We start from the raw sequence: 16,724 nt of genomic DNA, 5'->3' as shown, positions 1-16,724 counted from the left end.
AAAAACACTCTTTAAACATTTTCTTAATTTAAGTGAAGAAAGAGGTGGGTATGCATCTAATTTTTAACATTAACTGTCAGGTAAGTATAAAATGAAATCAAACCCTACTATAATGTAAACTATAGCATACACACATATAACATGCTACCTTTTGATCACAATTGGCAAGAGTATGGGTGCTAGCTAGCAGCTAGTGTGAGAAGTTCTTTTTTTTTTGTTGAATTTTTTTAATACGTTCAAGACAGAATTTTAAAAATGCTACTGTAGTAGTCCAGATCGTCACCCATGTGCTCCTTGTCAAACATCACAACCGGGACAGAAAGCTACAGCATCACAGAGGAGCAGAACCAAAGTCCTTTGTTCACAAAAAGTTGGTCAATACCACCAGCGGTATGTTGGACACAAACTGTAAGTAGAAACCTACAGTACTGTGAAAAAGTACTTGCCCCCTTCTCAAATTCTTTTTTTGTTGATTTTTGCTTGCAGTTTCCCCACCTTGTTTGAGATCATCAAACAAATGTAAATATCAGACAAAGATCACACAATTGCATGTAAAATGCAATTTTTAAATGGTATATTTATTTATTAAGGGGGGAGGGGATTATTCAAAGCTACCTGGCCTTGTGTGAAAAAGTAATTCCCCCTTGTTAAGTTATGAATTTACTGTAGCTAATCCATTTTTGGGGGAAAGTCTACAGTTGTTCATTTGCACTGACCACACCCAAGCCTCCAGAACTGTTCAAGCAAGAAATCACATAAATAGAACTTGTCTGACAAAATGAAGTCGGCTAAAATATGTCAAAAAGATGTAAAAAAAGAAAAATAATAATAAATAAATATAAAAATCCAAAGAAATTCAAGAACAAATGAGAACTAAAGTAACTGACATCTACTGTAGCAGCCTGGAAAGGTTTACAAAGCCATTTCTAAAGCTTTAGGACTCCAGCAAGACACGGTGAGAGTCATTATTCACAAATAGAGAAAACATGGAACATTGGAACTGGTGACCCTTCGCAGGAGTGGCCCAGCCTACAAAAAAGAAACCAAGAGCACAGCGACAATTCATCCAGGAGGTCACGAAGGAACCCAGGACAACATCTAAAGGACTGCAGGCCTACCTTGCCTCAGTTAAGGTCAGTTAATGACACAACACTAAGGAAGAGACTGTGAAAAAATGGCATTCGTAGCAGAGTTCCAAGGCGAAAACCTCTGCGGACCAAAAATAACAAAGACTTCCCAAGACTTTTGGGAGAATATTCTATGGACTGTCAAGACAAAAGTTGAACTTTTTGGAAGGTGTATGTCTCGTTACATCTGGTGTAAATGTAACACAGCATTTCAGAAAAAAAGAACATCATACCAACAGTCAAAAATGCTGGTGGTAGTGTGATGGTCTGGGGCTGCTTGACCTATTCAGGACCTGGACGACTGTGATTGATGGAACCATGAATTCTCCTCTTTACCAGAAAATCCCAGACAAAGTTCTGCCATCAGTTGGTGACCTCAAGCTGAAGCGCACTTGGATTGGATGGATGGCTGTGGCTCAGTAGGCAGAGCAGGTCGTCCAGTGACTGAAGGGGAACTGGTTCGAATCCCGTCTACAACTGCATGTCGAAGTGTCCTTGGGAAAGACACTGAACCCTAATTTGCTCCCAGTGGGCCTTGCATGGCAGCAGTTGCCCATTGGTGTGTGAATGTGAGGCTTGAATTAAAATAATTCTGCAAGGTTATAGAAAACCCTTGATTTCAGTTATTGCTGCTTAGGATGGCCCAACCAGTTATTCGCTTTTGCGGGCAATTACTTTTTCACCCAAGGCCAGGTAGCTTTTAATATTTTTTTCCCCCTTAATAAACAAAATCACCATTGAAGTTGCGTTTTATGTTTACATGGGTTATCTTGGTCTGATATTTACATTTGTTTGGTGATCTCAAAGATCAAAGTGGGAAAACGACACAAAAAACTACGAATTTGAGAAGGGGGCACATACTTTTTCATAGAACTGTATGATAGCGCTAAACATCACTTAGTCAAAGCAATACTTCTGCTCAGTCACTTAAACACAGTATAATGCTGGACAAAAGTACTCTGACACCATGGGAGACTTTATTGCTTGCGTCTGCTTCTACTTCACGCTTACTTCCTGTGGACATTCTTCTTTTCCTCCCACATTTTGCTTGTATTCATTCAGAAAAAGTGTATCCATCGAGAAATGTCAATGCTTTTTTGGTTCTGTGTCTGTCTGTCAGGTCAGTGGAATCTGGTGGCTTTCATCCAAAGGTTTCATCTTGGAGAGCCTGTGGCCGCAGTGCAGTTTCTCACACAAAACTACAAAGACTGAAGAAGCCCTCTGAGGTGTCGTGAGCCTGCATGGTGATTGCACAGTCAACAGAGTTAATTCAGACAGAGTTTGAATTTATTGCAATTGCATGATTTCTTTTAAGCTTAAAAAAGCAGATCTACTCTTGTTTTCTTTATCATTGCATTAGGCAAAGTTTCCTCTTTGTGTTTCCCCTCTTGCTGGGTTTTGATCATCACATGATCCTGTACTGTGATGTTTAGGGGATAGATTTCTGGGGATTTCTTATTAGTTTCCGAATACTGTCGGCAAGAAAGGGAAAAGGGCCTCTGATATCACAACCCGGTGTGGAAAGAGTTGCTTCTAAATCAAGGGCGGAAACACGTCAGGGCCAAAAAAAGGAAGTAGGAGGTGAAACTGAGACCGCAGCACAACCGGATGCTGCAGTGGAACTAAAAGTGACAGGATGGTAAAGTGGGGAGGGGCTTCGTGGACTATTTTATTTTGGCAAAGGGGACTTACCATTTACCATATTTTGTCATTTACATATTTCCTCTGACCACTTTCTATTGGAAAGATTAGAGCAACTTCCAGGGTAACCTTGAATGGTTTTACTGTAAAGTAAAAGCTCCTCTATCTAAATGTGTCCTTGACTTTGACACGATGAACCCATTTTGAACTTTAGAGAGTTGCATAAAAAACCCACCTGGCAGGTTAACTTTTCAACCCTTCCACTTGCAGATACTCTTACGACTCCACGCTTCTTTGTAGAGGGCGGGTCTGTTTTACCCCCCCCCCCCCCAAGGAGGAGTATTGGTTTCTAACTAGCACCTCTCCTCTGGGATGGGCTTGTATCAATACCCCAGGTGTCTGGATTTCCATCAAGGACTTTGATGTTGTGATGATCAATCTTTAGTTGGACCTTTGATTGACCCTAGTTTGGTGTCTCTTCAGTGGTCCAGGCAGGAGTAGGTAATGTTCCTTTGGTGGATAAGCCAGCCTTGGTAAACCCCTGTGTGCCCTCCCTATGAACCCTCAGAGATCATTGATCAATGTGTCCCGCATCCGCTTTGTTTGCTTCCTGGACTTAGCAGTCGAAGCGCTGCAAACAAAACAACAACTGATTAGTATCCATCTCATGGAACATCCCTCTCCACCTTGATTTTACCGATCAAACAGTTTCACAATTGGCAAGTTGGCTATAATTCCACACTCATTGCGTAACATGCCAAGTGGAAGAGAATTATCCCCCCTGCCCCTCAAAAAAAACACCTACTTGGAATGCATCAGCAATTTAGTGCATTGCCAAGATTGTGACTTTAAAAATAAAAACGCCGCTTTGCTTCCATTCATATCGTGACGTGATGCTGCCGAAAACAACTGGATTTGTCACTCGGCTTCCTCAAATGTGTTTTATTTTTACTCCAAATGTCAGGAGTGATGACAGACTGACAGCTGTCATTCGACAACACATACAACCCTTGAGAATATAGCAAATGTATTTAATATCTTTGTAATGTATTCAAACTTACATTAATTAAAAGCAATCTGTTTAATCAATTCCATTGCCTAACCGGGACAAAAGTGATCTAATATGCGCAATGACTTTTCTTTCTCACTGTTGAAGAAGAGTGAGAGGGTTGATTCCACTGGAGAATTGGAGACAAATGTGACATAAACACACTTTATTTTGACGCCATGTCTCACTGAGCATTGACCTGTATTGAGTGTACTGTGGGATTTCAATGCTGTCTTCGATGTAAATTCACTCACACATCCAACACTTGTTTGCTTTCATCAACATAAAACACTGAATAATGCAATGCAGGCTTTGACTTGTTCTCTTAAGGTGTCTCCTCTGGCTGCGTTTGTGACAAGGTCTCACCTCTTATTGCATGAAATGGAATATAAAATACAGTGGAACAGCGATAAAACGGACTCCGATATAACGGATATCAGATAAAACGGACCATCGGGACTGAACTTGTCCAAAAATAATTTCACTTAAAAAATAATTTGTCACTTAAACTGCCATTGACAAAGTCTTCATTCCAGAATTGGCTGCTGTTGTTCACTGGCGCTTTGGCGCAATACAACCAATTCCATAAGACGTACCCCCCGTGCCTACATGGTGGCCATGTTGAATGTGGCGTATTGATGTGGCAGCCCCATCAATACGTGACGGTTATATCTTTTGTCTATTGCACATAGAGCACCGGAAAAGAGAGAGCAGCATGGCGGCAGTTTTAACTCCGACGAATACAAAACAGAGTCTGGAACACGCTATTTTTGGTACGGTAAAAAAATGTTGTCAAGTAGTTCGCCTTTGACTACAGAAGTTGGAACTAGGAATCACACTATTTCCTCACAGCTCATGCAAGTGACTCGCCTACGATGAGTACTCAATGTCAACAAAGTCACAATGACCAAGCACACCAGCATAGCAAGTTTGGATCAAATGTAAAAAAATGTCAAGCTTGTTTTATATTTACAATAACGTTGTACTGTACTGGCCATTTTAGGCCACGAAAAAAACTACAAAATACTGTACAGTAATATGGGTGTCAATCGGCTATATTGGACGACCCCCCCCCCCCCCCCCCCCCCCCCCGCCCCTATTAGTCCATTCTATCGAGGTTCCACTGTACAACCAATTGTTTTGTTAAATACAAATAGTTAATAAAAAACACATTTTGATTACCATTATGTCCTCAAACAGTGACTCCATGCCCCAATTAGTTGCCTGGTGTGACATCAACAGAAAAATAAACACCTGCCTCAAAATAGATAGAATTCCCCATCAGAGGAAACAAATGGTTGGAACTATAATTATCTGAAATCATATACGCTATTGTTCATATATGGACACTAAAGAGTTAACTTTTGAACTCTGTTCCTCACCAAAATAGCAGCACCTACCAAAGCACGTAAACTGTTATCTCAGCTGAATTAAGAGTGGAGCCTTACGGCATGTTGTAAATAAATTCCTTGTGCAGTACTGAACAACAGTCTGGTCTTACTTTATGTGATGACTATTCGCGTTCAAGTAGACAAGTGGCCGTTCCGAGATGTTGTGTATGTGTATTCATTAGTTCTGCCCAGTCTACTTCTGTTCTTGACATTTCTCCACAATAACCTTTTTATTAGGTTTTAAATTACACATTCACTTGACATGAATTCCAAAAATGACTGTATAAAGGGTCACTGATGGTATAGTGGTTAATTCAACTGACTTAAATTCCCACTCAATGACGGGTGTGAATGTGAGTTTGAATGGTTGTCTGTCTCTACATGTGCCATGTGATTGACTGGTGACCAGTCTTGAGTGTAGACTGCCTTTTGCCCAAAGTCAGCTAGGGTGAGCTCCAGCTCCCCCGCAACCCTTAACAGGATAAGTGACCTTCCTAATAGACACTGCCCCTCCGTCTGCAGTTGAATAAATAAAGACTAAAGAATGTGGAAATACATTATTTGTCAAATTATGTGTAAATCCGACATTGACAAAATTGTTGTTTTAACCATGGACAGGGTTGACAATGTAGTTTTTAATCTTTTAAAGAAGAAAATATTCTTTTCTGGGTTGAAAAGCCACTAAAGGCTCCTTTTTATTTGAATGATGGTTCAAAAGTAAAAATGATAACGTAACATCATTGATCTTCCACTAGCAGCGACGAACAGTTTTATTCTTCCTTTTGAGGCTTGGGAAAAAAAAGAAGTGATTTGACTACTCTGTATAGCCCTGGGTTTTCCATGAGCGACTGACCGCTTCCATGGAAGCCCCATGTGCAAATGAGCCGTTTATGCTGTTGTCAAACACGGCAGAGGAACCACGTCCCATGTGACACTGTGCTGGAAATAGGCTTACGACAGGTACAGATCAGGTGTACCGCCTGAGCCGGCCGACTTTCCAAAACGAAGGATCACTCGGACCCCAACGGACCTGACGGAAGATGATATGGGCCGCACTCGATGTTAATCATGAACAGAGGGTTTCCTCAAATAGTGGGCCCTACTATAAGTGACATCCACTTGAACAAACAAACGCCTCTCCCTAAATAGATGCCTCCTCTCAGGGGGGGAAAGGGTAGCAACTCCAATTGCCGCAAATCGTAGATGCTGAGCACGTTTGAACTCTGCTGCTAACCAACACAGCAGCACCTACCAGGGCATGTAAACAGACCCTCAGATGGATGGATATTGTAAATCGGTTTCCCACACACTGTTAAAGATGACCTTATGTCATATGGAGAAGGCATAATGAGCATTACAGTAGACTGGCAGTTGGTCACGCCACAATGTTGTGTGTCCATGCTTGTTCCGGGGAGCAACACACCTTATTAGTTCTGCCCAATTTGCCTTGTTTTTCCATTATATATGTTTTTGTTACATTCCAGTTTAACTGGACATATACAGTATACAATATTGTTTAATATTATTCTGTACAAATAAAGGCCTCTCAATCCTCCTCTCCACTATATGAACAAATCTGGGATGTATTCTACATTTACTATCAGGTACATATTTATGAGTATGAATGGTTATGATTTTGTGACAGTTAAGATTGGTAGTACATATGTTTAATTTAACCCAGACACCAATAAGCCTGAAACTGAATTGCAGAATCACCATTTATTTTGCTGATTCAAGTGGCCACCCTGGGACGGGGCAGATGCTGTGTAACTGGTAATCACCACATATGCGCAAACACACACACACACGCTGCACTGCCTTAGTTTGTGAAAGCCCCCAAAACACAGAGCATGATTCAGACCAACCTACACGCTCTCATTACACACTCGTGCTTCATTGAGAAGCTATTATTAATTTATTGGGTCAGAATATTCACATTTCTTTGGCATTCCTGTTGATGTTATGTTTTATCTGTATTTTTGTTTGCAAAACTTTTCATCTCAAGACTTAAAATATATAATGGACAGTAGTGTCATGATGTTGACACATACTGTTTATACACTATATACAGTATGAGGGAAAGAGAAGTGATATTTTTAACTTGTTGTGTTTCCCACAACTTTGCTTGTCAAAATCGGCGCCGTGACGTTTTGTCTACTCTACAGTCATCTTGTCTGTGGCTTTAGATCACTTTTCCACTACTACGACTTCACCCGGAACTTGTCCTTATTGGGCCGAGAGCGGCAGGGAGGGGGCGTGACCGGACGGCTCCTTATTTGGAGTTTCCACGTTGTGGCGGTCACGTGGGCCAGCCAAAACCCGGCAGCCAGAGCAGCGCGCCTTGCTGCGATTTTGACAAACAGATGTGCGTCAGCCTGCGCTGTCCATGCATGTTGGCTGTTTATTGTGTGCGATACTCTCCACTTGCATACCTACAAGTGTAAAATAAGTCCAGTCAGTGGAGGAACAAGACATCCATGTGACTTAATTTTAAAATTATACTGATTATAATCCCTCGTGGGAATTTAACGTGGCATATATGGGGGGGGGGGGATTTAGTGACATTGAAGAATGTGAACCATGGAGCTTTAACATGTGCCATGAGAAGCAAGATATTCCCCATGCATGCAAGATTTACCCCATGCATGGCCTTGTTTTATAAGTTCATAAAAGCAAGAAAAGGGAACGGTGTGAAGAGAACTTTTATTGTGACACGTTGTTATATATAGCTGACATTAAAAATTCATTTTTACTTTTGTACTTATAAGTATATTTCAGTAGTAGTAGTACATGCTGCTGCTTTTCATGCAGACGACAGTTTTGATTCCTGGTGGCCCAATACCGAGCCACTATCTGTCACAAGACTGGATTAAAATAAAATAATTAAAATGGGTGTGTTGAGTCAGGAAGGGCATTCTCCGTAAAACTGCCAAACCTATATTTTATTCTTTTTACTTAAGTACAAGAGTTGAATAAGTATACCTTGCTCCCAGTCTTTATTTATTTATTTTGGTTTTTTATAAATACTGAAGTGCAGTGTGTGAATACGTTTGCCACCTCTGACCCTGGATTGGTCACCAGCCAATTGCAGGGCACATGTATGGACCCCGGAGACCCCCCCCCCCCCCCCCCCAAAAAAAAAGCAGCACGTGGAGAAGTCCACGCAGGATTCAAACCCTCGACCACAGAACTATGATGGGTATGTGCTAACCACTCGGGCACCGTGCCACCCACCCCCGTTATCTCCAGGAGCCACTTTCTTCTTCCACTTGTATTTTCCACGGGGCAGGCTGACGCGGGGGAGCCTGGCTCGGAGCTCTCTGTCCTTATATGGGCATCTACGTCACGCCAAGGTTCCAGCCCACTATTAATGCCGCCACACTGAAGTCCCCGAGCCAGCTCCAATAGAGCGAGTACACAGACAGCCATCACTCGTTTTTTTGTTTGTTTTTGTTGTTTTTTTTTTTTTCTTTTTTTCCTCGCACAGTCCACATTGGAACCACAAGCAGCCCACAAAAAGCATCCACGCCGCTCCCGAGTCACAACACAATAGTCGCGGGGAGACACGGAAGCGCGGACGACTCGAGAAGGAGATCAACTTTAAAAACAAATAAGAGCCACTTCGGAACGCACCGGGAGCCGCTGCCGCTGCCGCTGCTGGACTCCGACTCCTCGCACCTGATTCCCGAAGGGGGATACAGCTCCGCGCACGTCGGCCCCCCTCTCACCCATGCCGGAGTGACTCGCAGTGCTATGACCGGGAAAGTGGCGGACAAGCTCCCTCTTACCATGAGCAGTCTAATCAACAGCATCCCCGACAGCCTGTACCCAGAAGAGGACGTCCCCACGTCGATGAACATTTTCACCAGCACGGAATCTATTAACCACTACTCGCAGATGAACACGGGTAAGAACAAGTGCTTCTTCTTCTTCTTCTTCTTCTTCTTCTTCTTTTCAAACTGTATTTATTCGTTTATTTCAACGAGGGAAAGGAAGTGAGCGAGAAGTTGTGGAAGAGCACCTGTTTGCGCGCCGCTCGAGGCGCACATTCCGCCGCTCGGTGCGCTCTCTCTGCGGCTCAAGTGGCGCACCGGCCCCCGGCAACAACACACGCGCACACGTGGAAATACACTACTAATACCGATCTTCAATCTGTATGATATATTTACATTAGGATTTACTAAATAACGGCAATTTAGGTACAAATCGTGAAAAACAAACCTCAATCTTTAATTTCCAGATTGCTTTGATTATGATTTCTTCAATTTGACAAGAGAAAATGTCCATTTGAGCCATACCGCTGATTCATAACAAGTGACTGAAAATGGACTCTTTCAAATGGCGATTAAATAAGTATTCACCCGCGGTTTAAAATACGGCTCTTATTTGCATTCTTGATCAATCTCAAGCGCTAATATTTGAGTTGCTCTTTCCTCGTTGTGAGAAAGCTCGACAAGACCACGCGCAGGCCCCCGCGAAACCTGCTTTTGTGCTCCAAAACCGCGAGGCCCCGTTTCCACGTTAATCCAGATTACGTGGTGTGTATATTCCCTAGGAATTCCATCGTCGCGGTTGTGCGCACTTTGGCAGGAAATCAATCAGCAACAATCGTGCGCAGCTTCATCTACATTCAATACAAGATTTTAATATTTACTCCCGCCTTTAATTGTGCTAAAAAAAAAAAAAAAAAAAAAAAAAACATTTTAAAAATACACACACAGTGTTTCACCTATATAAAAGAAATGAAACCTTAAAAATATCTCTTACACGAATACCCTGTGTGGAATTAATGATAAATTAAAAGGTGACAGCAACTTATTAGAATCTCTGACATTTTTATTTTGTCCTAATAAAATGTATGAGGAGACAATTACAAAAAGATGAAAATGATCAAACAGTTTATCGACAGCAGGTGTGTTCTCTCAATTCCCCATGATAAATTATTTTTTGCAAATGTAGGATAATGCACTGTATGAGCCATATTTCTGTTTTAAAAAAAACAATCTCAAGCGTACTGAGGCATCAGCGTAAAATGCAGCATTTTAAAATGACAAATGTATCATTGCTATTACTTGCCAGGTATTTAAAAATATACAGGCATGTTTTCCCTTTAGCCAAATTCCGGTAATTACAGAGCGGCATTTAAATGTATTTATATTTATGTATGCCCTATATGCATTTTTTTCTGTGTGAAACGAACACATCTCATATCTTCTGATTGAGTCTCCATGGCATGATTGGCATCTTTGGCGTATGCAGGGTGTCTGATGAATCCAATTTCATGTTCAATACTTGTAACGCTCGTTAATGTAGAGAGTCCCCCACACCTCGTCCATGATGTACAGATGTGTGTAGAATGAGAGAGCGTGCATGGTGCGCGAGGTGTGTCGTCGTCGTCGTCGTCCCCCCCCCCCCCCCCCCCTGTAAAGAAGTCAGATGATGTTGCCATTGAGTTTGGCTGTCCTCCTGAGGGACACAATGGCTGGATCAAAAGGGGTGTTTAGGTTGTGATTTATGAGGGCTTGTGGGATCGCCGAGGGACAGTCACTGTTTTAGATGCAGAACTCACTCATTTGACTTTACTGCTCGGGCGACACTGACTTTTTTTTTGCTTCAGGACAGGACAAACCTATAGGACTATCACTTTGACTTGTACAAAAAACTTTCAAAGTTTAATATGCGTTACTTTTTACAGAGTGGACTTAGTAATGCTTGAGGAACCCATGTGGATGACTTCTTCCTTTGTTTTTGTTCTAACCTAGAAAATATCATGGATATAGGCATGGGAAGCGAGAAAGCCGGTGCGGAGATTCAGTACGGGTCCAGCTTCCAGTCCAACCGGAGCGGGCAGACGGTCACCTATCTGGGCAAATTTGCTTTCGACACGCCGCCTTCGGGTGGCATCGGCGGCTCCGGCTGGTGTTCCGACAACAACATCATCAGCCTCGTCAGCGCGGGGATCCTCGGCGTCTCTCCGTCGCCCGGCACGGTAAGCACCCAGACGCCGTCCTCGGCGGCCAGCATGGGAGGACAGAACTCCGACATGGAGCAGGTTTATGGCCCGCCGCTGCCCGCCTACTCCACCTGCGGTGACCTATACCAGGACCAGGTGTCCTTCCACCACAGTCCTGCTACCAGCACGGCTCTGGCTTACCCCGCCAATGACTACCACTCCACGTCCAAAGCCTCCATGGATGGCAGCCTTTTTTCCATGATCCCCGACTACAACCTCTTCCATCACCAGGGGGAAGTTAGTGTGATGGAGCACAAGCCCTTTCAGACTATGGACCCCATCCGGGTCAACCCTCCGCCCATCACTCCCCTGGAAACGATCCGAGCGTTCAAAGACAAGCAGCAGATCCACCCGGGTTTCATCGGTGGGCAGCAGCACGGTGCCCCTCACCACCCTCCTCCACAGACTCTTACGCTCAAACCCATCCGACCGCGGAAGTATCCCAACCGCCCCAGCAAAACGCCTGTCCACGAACGTCCGCACGCCTGTCCGGCGGAGAACTGCGACCGCCGCTTCTCACGCTCAGACGAGCTAACGCGGCACCTGCGCATTCACACGGGCCACAAGCCCTTCCAGTGCCGGATATGCATGCGCTCCTTCAGCCGCAGCGACCACCTCACCACGCACATCCGCACGCACACCGGCGAAAAGCCCTTCTCTTGCGAGTTCTGCGGGCGCAAGTTCGCCAGGAGCGACGAGCGAAAGAGACATGCTAAGGTTCACCTGAAACAGAAGGACAAGAAACCGTCCGACAAAGGCAACGGAGTGCTCGGCAGCCACAGTTCTCCACCGAGCTCGTGCGGGGGGCCCACCATGGGGCCCTCGTGACCATCACTACCTGCACTCGAACTGGAATCTGCCCTTTACACAGACTCAGTACAATGGGGCCACATCCATTATTAGAAAAGCAAAAGGGGATTCTTCCTCTTGTTCACATCCTCTCCCCGTGCCGGCTTTTTCGAGATGGATGCCGTTGGTTGAAGTAAGAGGGGAGAGGCTGCAGTGCCAACGGAAGAGAAACTTAGTACATTCCGTCCCACCGTGCGTCTACGCTGGCTTTGCTCTGGTTCCACTTTTGTACATTTCTTAACTGAGAGCAAACCAGACTCTATCACAACTATTAAAATAGACAAAGTAAATAATAAGAGAGGAGCAAATTGAAAGGGTGAGTTGTCTGGGATGTATGCATTCATTTTATTAGGCTGTTGAAAAGTGCAATTGGTTGTGTTTGTGTACTGTCATGGACACCGTATTAGTGGCACTTGTCTTTTTTGTTATGGTGTGGTGTTTTTTTTTTTTTTTTTTTTTTTTTTTTTTTTTTTTTTCCCTCCCTATTTCAATGTTGTTTTCTCCTATGAATGTGCCAAATGTATCGTGGTAACTCGGCAAACCTTGTTCTTATTATTGTGCCTGATAATTGCCAAACATAGCACGAGTGAGATCTGCTTCTATGCAGGCTTCAAAGAAAGACCAGACTCCAAACTATTTCCCATTCTAGTTTGACTAAATCTAAATACTGAATGTTCATGGCTGCATGCCAATCCAGTATTCCTATAGCTCCAGATTTTGCAAATTTAAAAAGAAATTCTGAAACACATCGTGTATCATTTGGATACATACTTTTCATCGGACAAAATGTTTTCTCTGAGGTGGATTTAAGTCAAACTCTCACCAATACTGTCCATTCCTAGTTTCTCCAATTACATGACAGCAAACCATTCATTAAATTATGTGTTGTAATGGAGAGACGACTACAAATATGTTGCAAACTAACAATTGGAAGAATTTGTCCTTGTACTTCCAGGTAGTGTCTGCATACACTCTTAAATTTGCTGGCTGGAGAATCCAAAAGATGGGCAGCTAACATGATTAAAATAACATTCAATATCCAAATCATTTTTAGACATAAAGACTGAGCTGACAACAAAGGTGTTTCTTGTTTTTGTGCCATATTCAAATTTGTATGCAAGTTGCTACAGTATGTTATGCGCTCAAATGCACCATAAGTGGTTATATTTGTACATATATGTGCATGGCACGATGCACAATATGTAAATACAAAAATGTCTGCATTAATTAAAGGAGAACCATTGTACTGAATGCTTGTGGAGGATATGCTTTACAATAAATAAATGAAAAAGTTTGGAGCATTAAAACCCCACCAAATAAGATTTCATTTTAGCAATTGCACCATCCCTGAAGTGGTTAACTTTTCTTCCACTTTGCCGAGGCCAAATGACTGCATAGTCGCTTCAACTGTTGCATAAAGCCAATGTTTTTCTCAAGTGGTTTTGTGTTGACCATTGTACTGAAAGGAGGGAAAAACACACATCTGTCTTCTTAAAGATCTGTTTTAACCACAAAACAATCACATTTGGGACAAATTGCCTTACATCACTTTTCGAAAGCTGACCCTTTTCTTAAGGGCTGATGTTGCTTAATAACATACTCAGAAATGAAAAGTAAAGACTGGAATCCAACTTAAATTATCAAAAGTCATGAGATGTCAACTAATCTTGCACACAATTGATCTGAGGTTATTTCATTACTCTTAATGTGTATTTTGGGACTAATAACCATTTTCATGTGGCAAGAGTGTTTCTCATTAGATTTTATTAGAATCCTTACTTTGAGAACTTTATTAATATAATGATCTATCTTACCAAGAACCATCAAGTTTGGCTAGCAGATTATTATTGTTATTATTTTTTTTTTCTCCCAGGAATTGGTTGTGCTTGTTAAATGAATGTGTCTTCTCTTCGAGTGAGACTTTTCTGCATATTGTTATCAAGTATGGCGGGTGGATATAGACGCCGGGATGCAAAGTGAATTGTGGACAAGTGCAAAGCCTGAAAGGAGTGTTCTCACAGAGAACATGTTGTAGTATAAGCGTCACTCTCTGCTGGAACAACCAGTTTTCACTGCTGAGCTTCCTGGCGAGTGTCCACTGACTTTCCAATTATTTTGGCCTCACAGGGTTCTTTTCTCAACTCATCTACATGGATAAATGAGCAGGCACCCAGAGAATTGAACACAAACTATACCTAAAATGAAAGAAACAGCTCATTTAAAAACTTTTTCTTTTTTTTTTTTTTAACAAACCACATCAGATTGTTGGTGAGATTTTCTTGAAGAAATGTCATGTAGCAGCTATTCCCATGCAGTAAGCACAAAGCAATATAGTCTATGATGTGATTAGATAGAAAAACTATTTATGTTAAATGTAATATTGATGTTTCAAGCATTAGCCAGTAATTATAAAGCAGGGGTGGGGAACATGTTTGTTTTTTCAATTGCATTGCCTGGTTAAAATGTGCTCACAGGCTATGGGTTCTCCACCCCTGTTATAGATTTTTGAATATATTTGACCAAAAAAAAAAAAAAAAAAAAAAGCTATTCTTGAATTGACACTTGCTTAGTGAGAATGGATGTTTAATTATATAGTGACTGTGGCCTCCTCGTCGTTGCATTGTGTTGAGGAATGCAGCACTTTTCTTTTTTTTCCATGACTAAATGAAGCCATGTAATTACAACCTCACATATTCAATATGTCATTGGTCACAACTTCTTGACTGTGTGTATTTGTCATTTCTGGGTTGTTGTTTTTTTTTGTTGTTGTAATGAACAGATGGATTCAGGCTCTCCTCATTCCCACCCCCTCACTCTACAGTTTGGTGGTAGCAGGAAAATAATCCTCCTGGGTGAATCCTATAGATTTTTTGTTGTTGACAGTATTTTAAACAGTCCCATCTCCGAGAACAATATCATTTATATTTTTACAAAACCGGAGGGTGGAATATGCCTCATCTTCCTTCTCGGCTCCATTTTGGACGCGATCCAACATCAGCAGCCATGTTGGTGCCAAACTGGGTTGCAGGGTTGGCTGATCAAAAACAATATGCGATGAAAACTCCAAATCAAAAAAATAAATAAATAAATAAATGTGACCTCAGTCTGCTTGAGAGTGGAAGGCAGTCGTATGCTAATGTTTATGTTTTAATTGTCCAACTGGGCTTGTGTGTAGATAGTTAAGGCTACTCACGGGGTGGCTTCAGGGATCTTGTGGCTATCTAGGGCAGTGTTTCTCAAAGTCTGATAACCCCCCCCCCCCCCCCCCGAAAAAAACCCCCAATTTATCTGTGAGTAATGTTGGTGTTTATTTTTATTTTTTTTAGCACTTATCAATTTCCAAGCTGCACAACCTTTGAAGTTCAGACAGTCCATTGGATACTGTTGGAGTGGTTACCATTGGTTTTGGAAGAGTAGGTGGTGCTTTGCCTGGGGGAGGGAAAAGTTTGAGAAACACTGATCTAGGGCAACACTACAGTGTTTTCACACGTGCACTGTTTTTCCGTTGTGTTGTTTCCTTTTCATGGCAGTATATCCTCATGTTTGCATGTGCACGGAAATGTTCCCAAGCGCTGCCTGCCCGATGCTGTGGGCGGTGTTCATTTCTTTATTATGCATGAAAATACAACGGGTGGGAATAATGGGATACGAACCATTCCAATGAACAATTTGAGACGCACACTGGGATAACTGTTCCGTTAGTTTTTTTATTTTAATTTAGTTTTTAGAGAAAAACAAGAGGTCTTGTTTGAATTGTTGTGGATGTCTTTGGACTATTTTCATGTTTCTATTACCTTACAATAAGGTCCTTTTATGACAAGCTGAATATTGAAATTAATTTTACTCTATCCTTGTTTACTTGTCATGCAAATGTTTTGTCATTTCTATGTAAGTACTTGAATAAAGAAAGATACTGCATACTGAACATTTGGTCCACTACACACCCCATTCATCAATTTTCTGTCCCGCATATCCACAAAAGCTGTGCGGGTAAACTAGTAGGCCTATCTGTGTCGCAAACATTCGAGGACAGGAGTCACAAAAGATATATTTTCCCTTGAACGTAACCCTCCTGGACTGCAACACACTTTCCCAGTCTTCTCTACCACGTGTTCGTACACTACTGGACGGATCCTTCCGGGATCCTCCGCAGCTCCGTCATCACAGACATCTTGATGTCGGACACATCTTCAAAACGGGTCGCCTTGATGAGCCGCTTGAGCTTGGGAAAAAGGGATGGGGGGGATCACAGCGGGTCAGGTGAGTTGGGAGGTTGCTCGAGCACGGCAATGTTCTTCTCGGCCAGGAACTGTCAGATGCTCAGGGCATTGTGAGCAGGTGTGTCGTCATGGTGAAGCACCCACGAGTTGTCCTTCCCAAACTTTCTCCTCTTCTGAATGAAGCAGACGCCACAGGATGTAGGTAGACATGCTGGTTGATCGTCTGGCCCACAATGAAGGAAAAAAACTCTAGTTTGGGTTTAAAATATAACATTTGTGACTCCAATCCTGGAGCTCTTCTGACACACATCGGAGACAAACAACCATTTGCATTTGTTTACAAAACCATAAAAAACTACTTGCCTAGTGTTGATAATCAAAGGTTATTTATTATGGTGAAGTTTGTGTCGCGGTGCTTCCTTCGGAGGAAACCCA

General features: G+C 42.4%; 2 protein-coding genes across 3 annotated transcripts in view; both read left to right on the top strand.

Annotated features, from left to right (window-relative positions):
- LOC133400627 (phosphatidylethanolamine-binding protein 4) overlaps positions 1-4,907 on the top strand; it is a 96,608-nt gene extending 91,701 nt beyond the window's left edge. For both annotated transcript variants that reach the window (XM_061673469.1, XM_061673470.1), the window contains exon 7: positions 2,248-4,907. In XM_061673469.1, coding sequence (XP_061529453.1) covers positions 2,248-2,339 — 92 coding nt within the window. In that variant the 3' untranslated portion in view covers positions 2,340-4,907. The remainder of the gene's footprint in view (positions 1-2,247) is intronic.
- Positions 4,908-8,698: 3,791 nt separating this feature from the next.
- egr3 (early growth response 3) lies at positions 8,699-12,499 on the top strand. The gene is made up of 2 exons (XM_061673468.1): positions 8,699-9,114; positions 10,970-12,499. Exons 1-2 carry the CDS (start codon positions 8,961-8,963, stop codon positions 12,046-12,048), a joined length of 1,233 nt encoding a protein of 410 aa, XP_061529452.1. The 5' UTR covers positions 8,699-8,960; the 3' UTR covers positions 12,049-12,499.
- The last annotated feature ends 4,225 nt before the right edge of the window (positions 12,500-16,724 follow it).

This window comes from Phycodurus eques, chromosome 3 (assembly GCF_024500275.1).
Source record: "Phycodurus eques isolate BA_2022a chromosome 3, UOR_Pequ_1.1, whole genome shotgun sequence".
Classification (NCBI taxonomy): Eukaryota; Metazoa; Chordata; class Actinopteri; order Syngnathiformes; family Syngnathidae; genus Phycodurus; species Phycodurus eques.
This window is presented reverse-complemented; position numbering and strand designations above follow the sequence as displayed.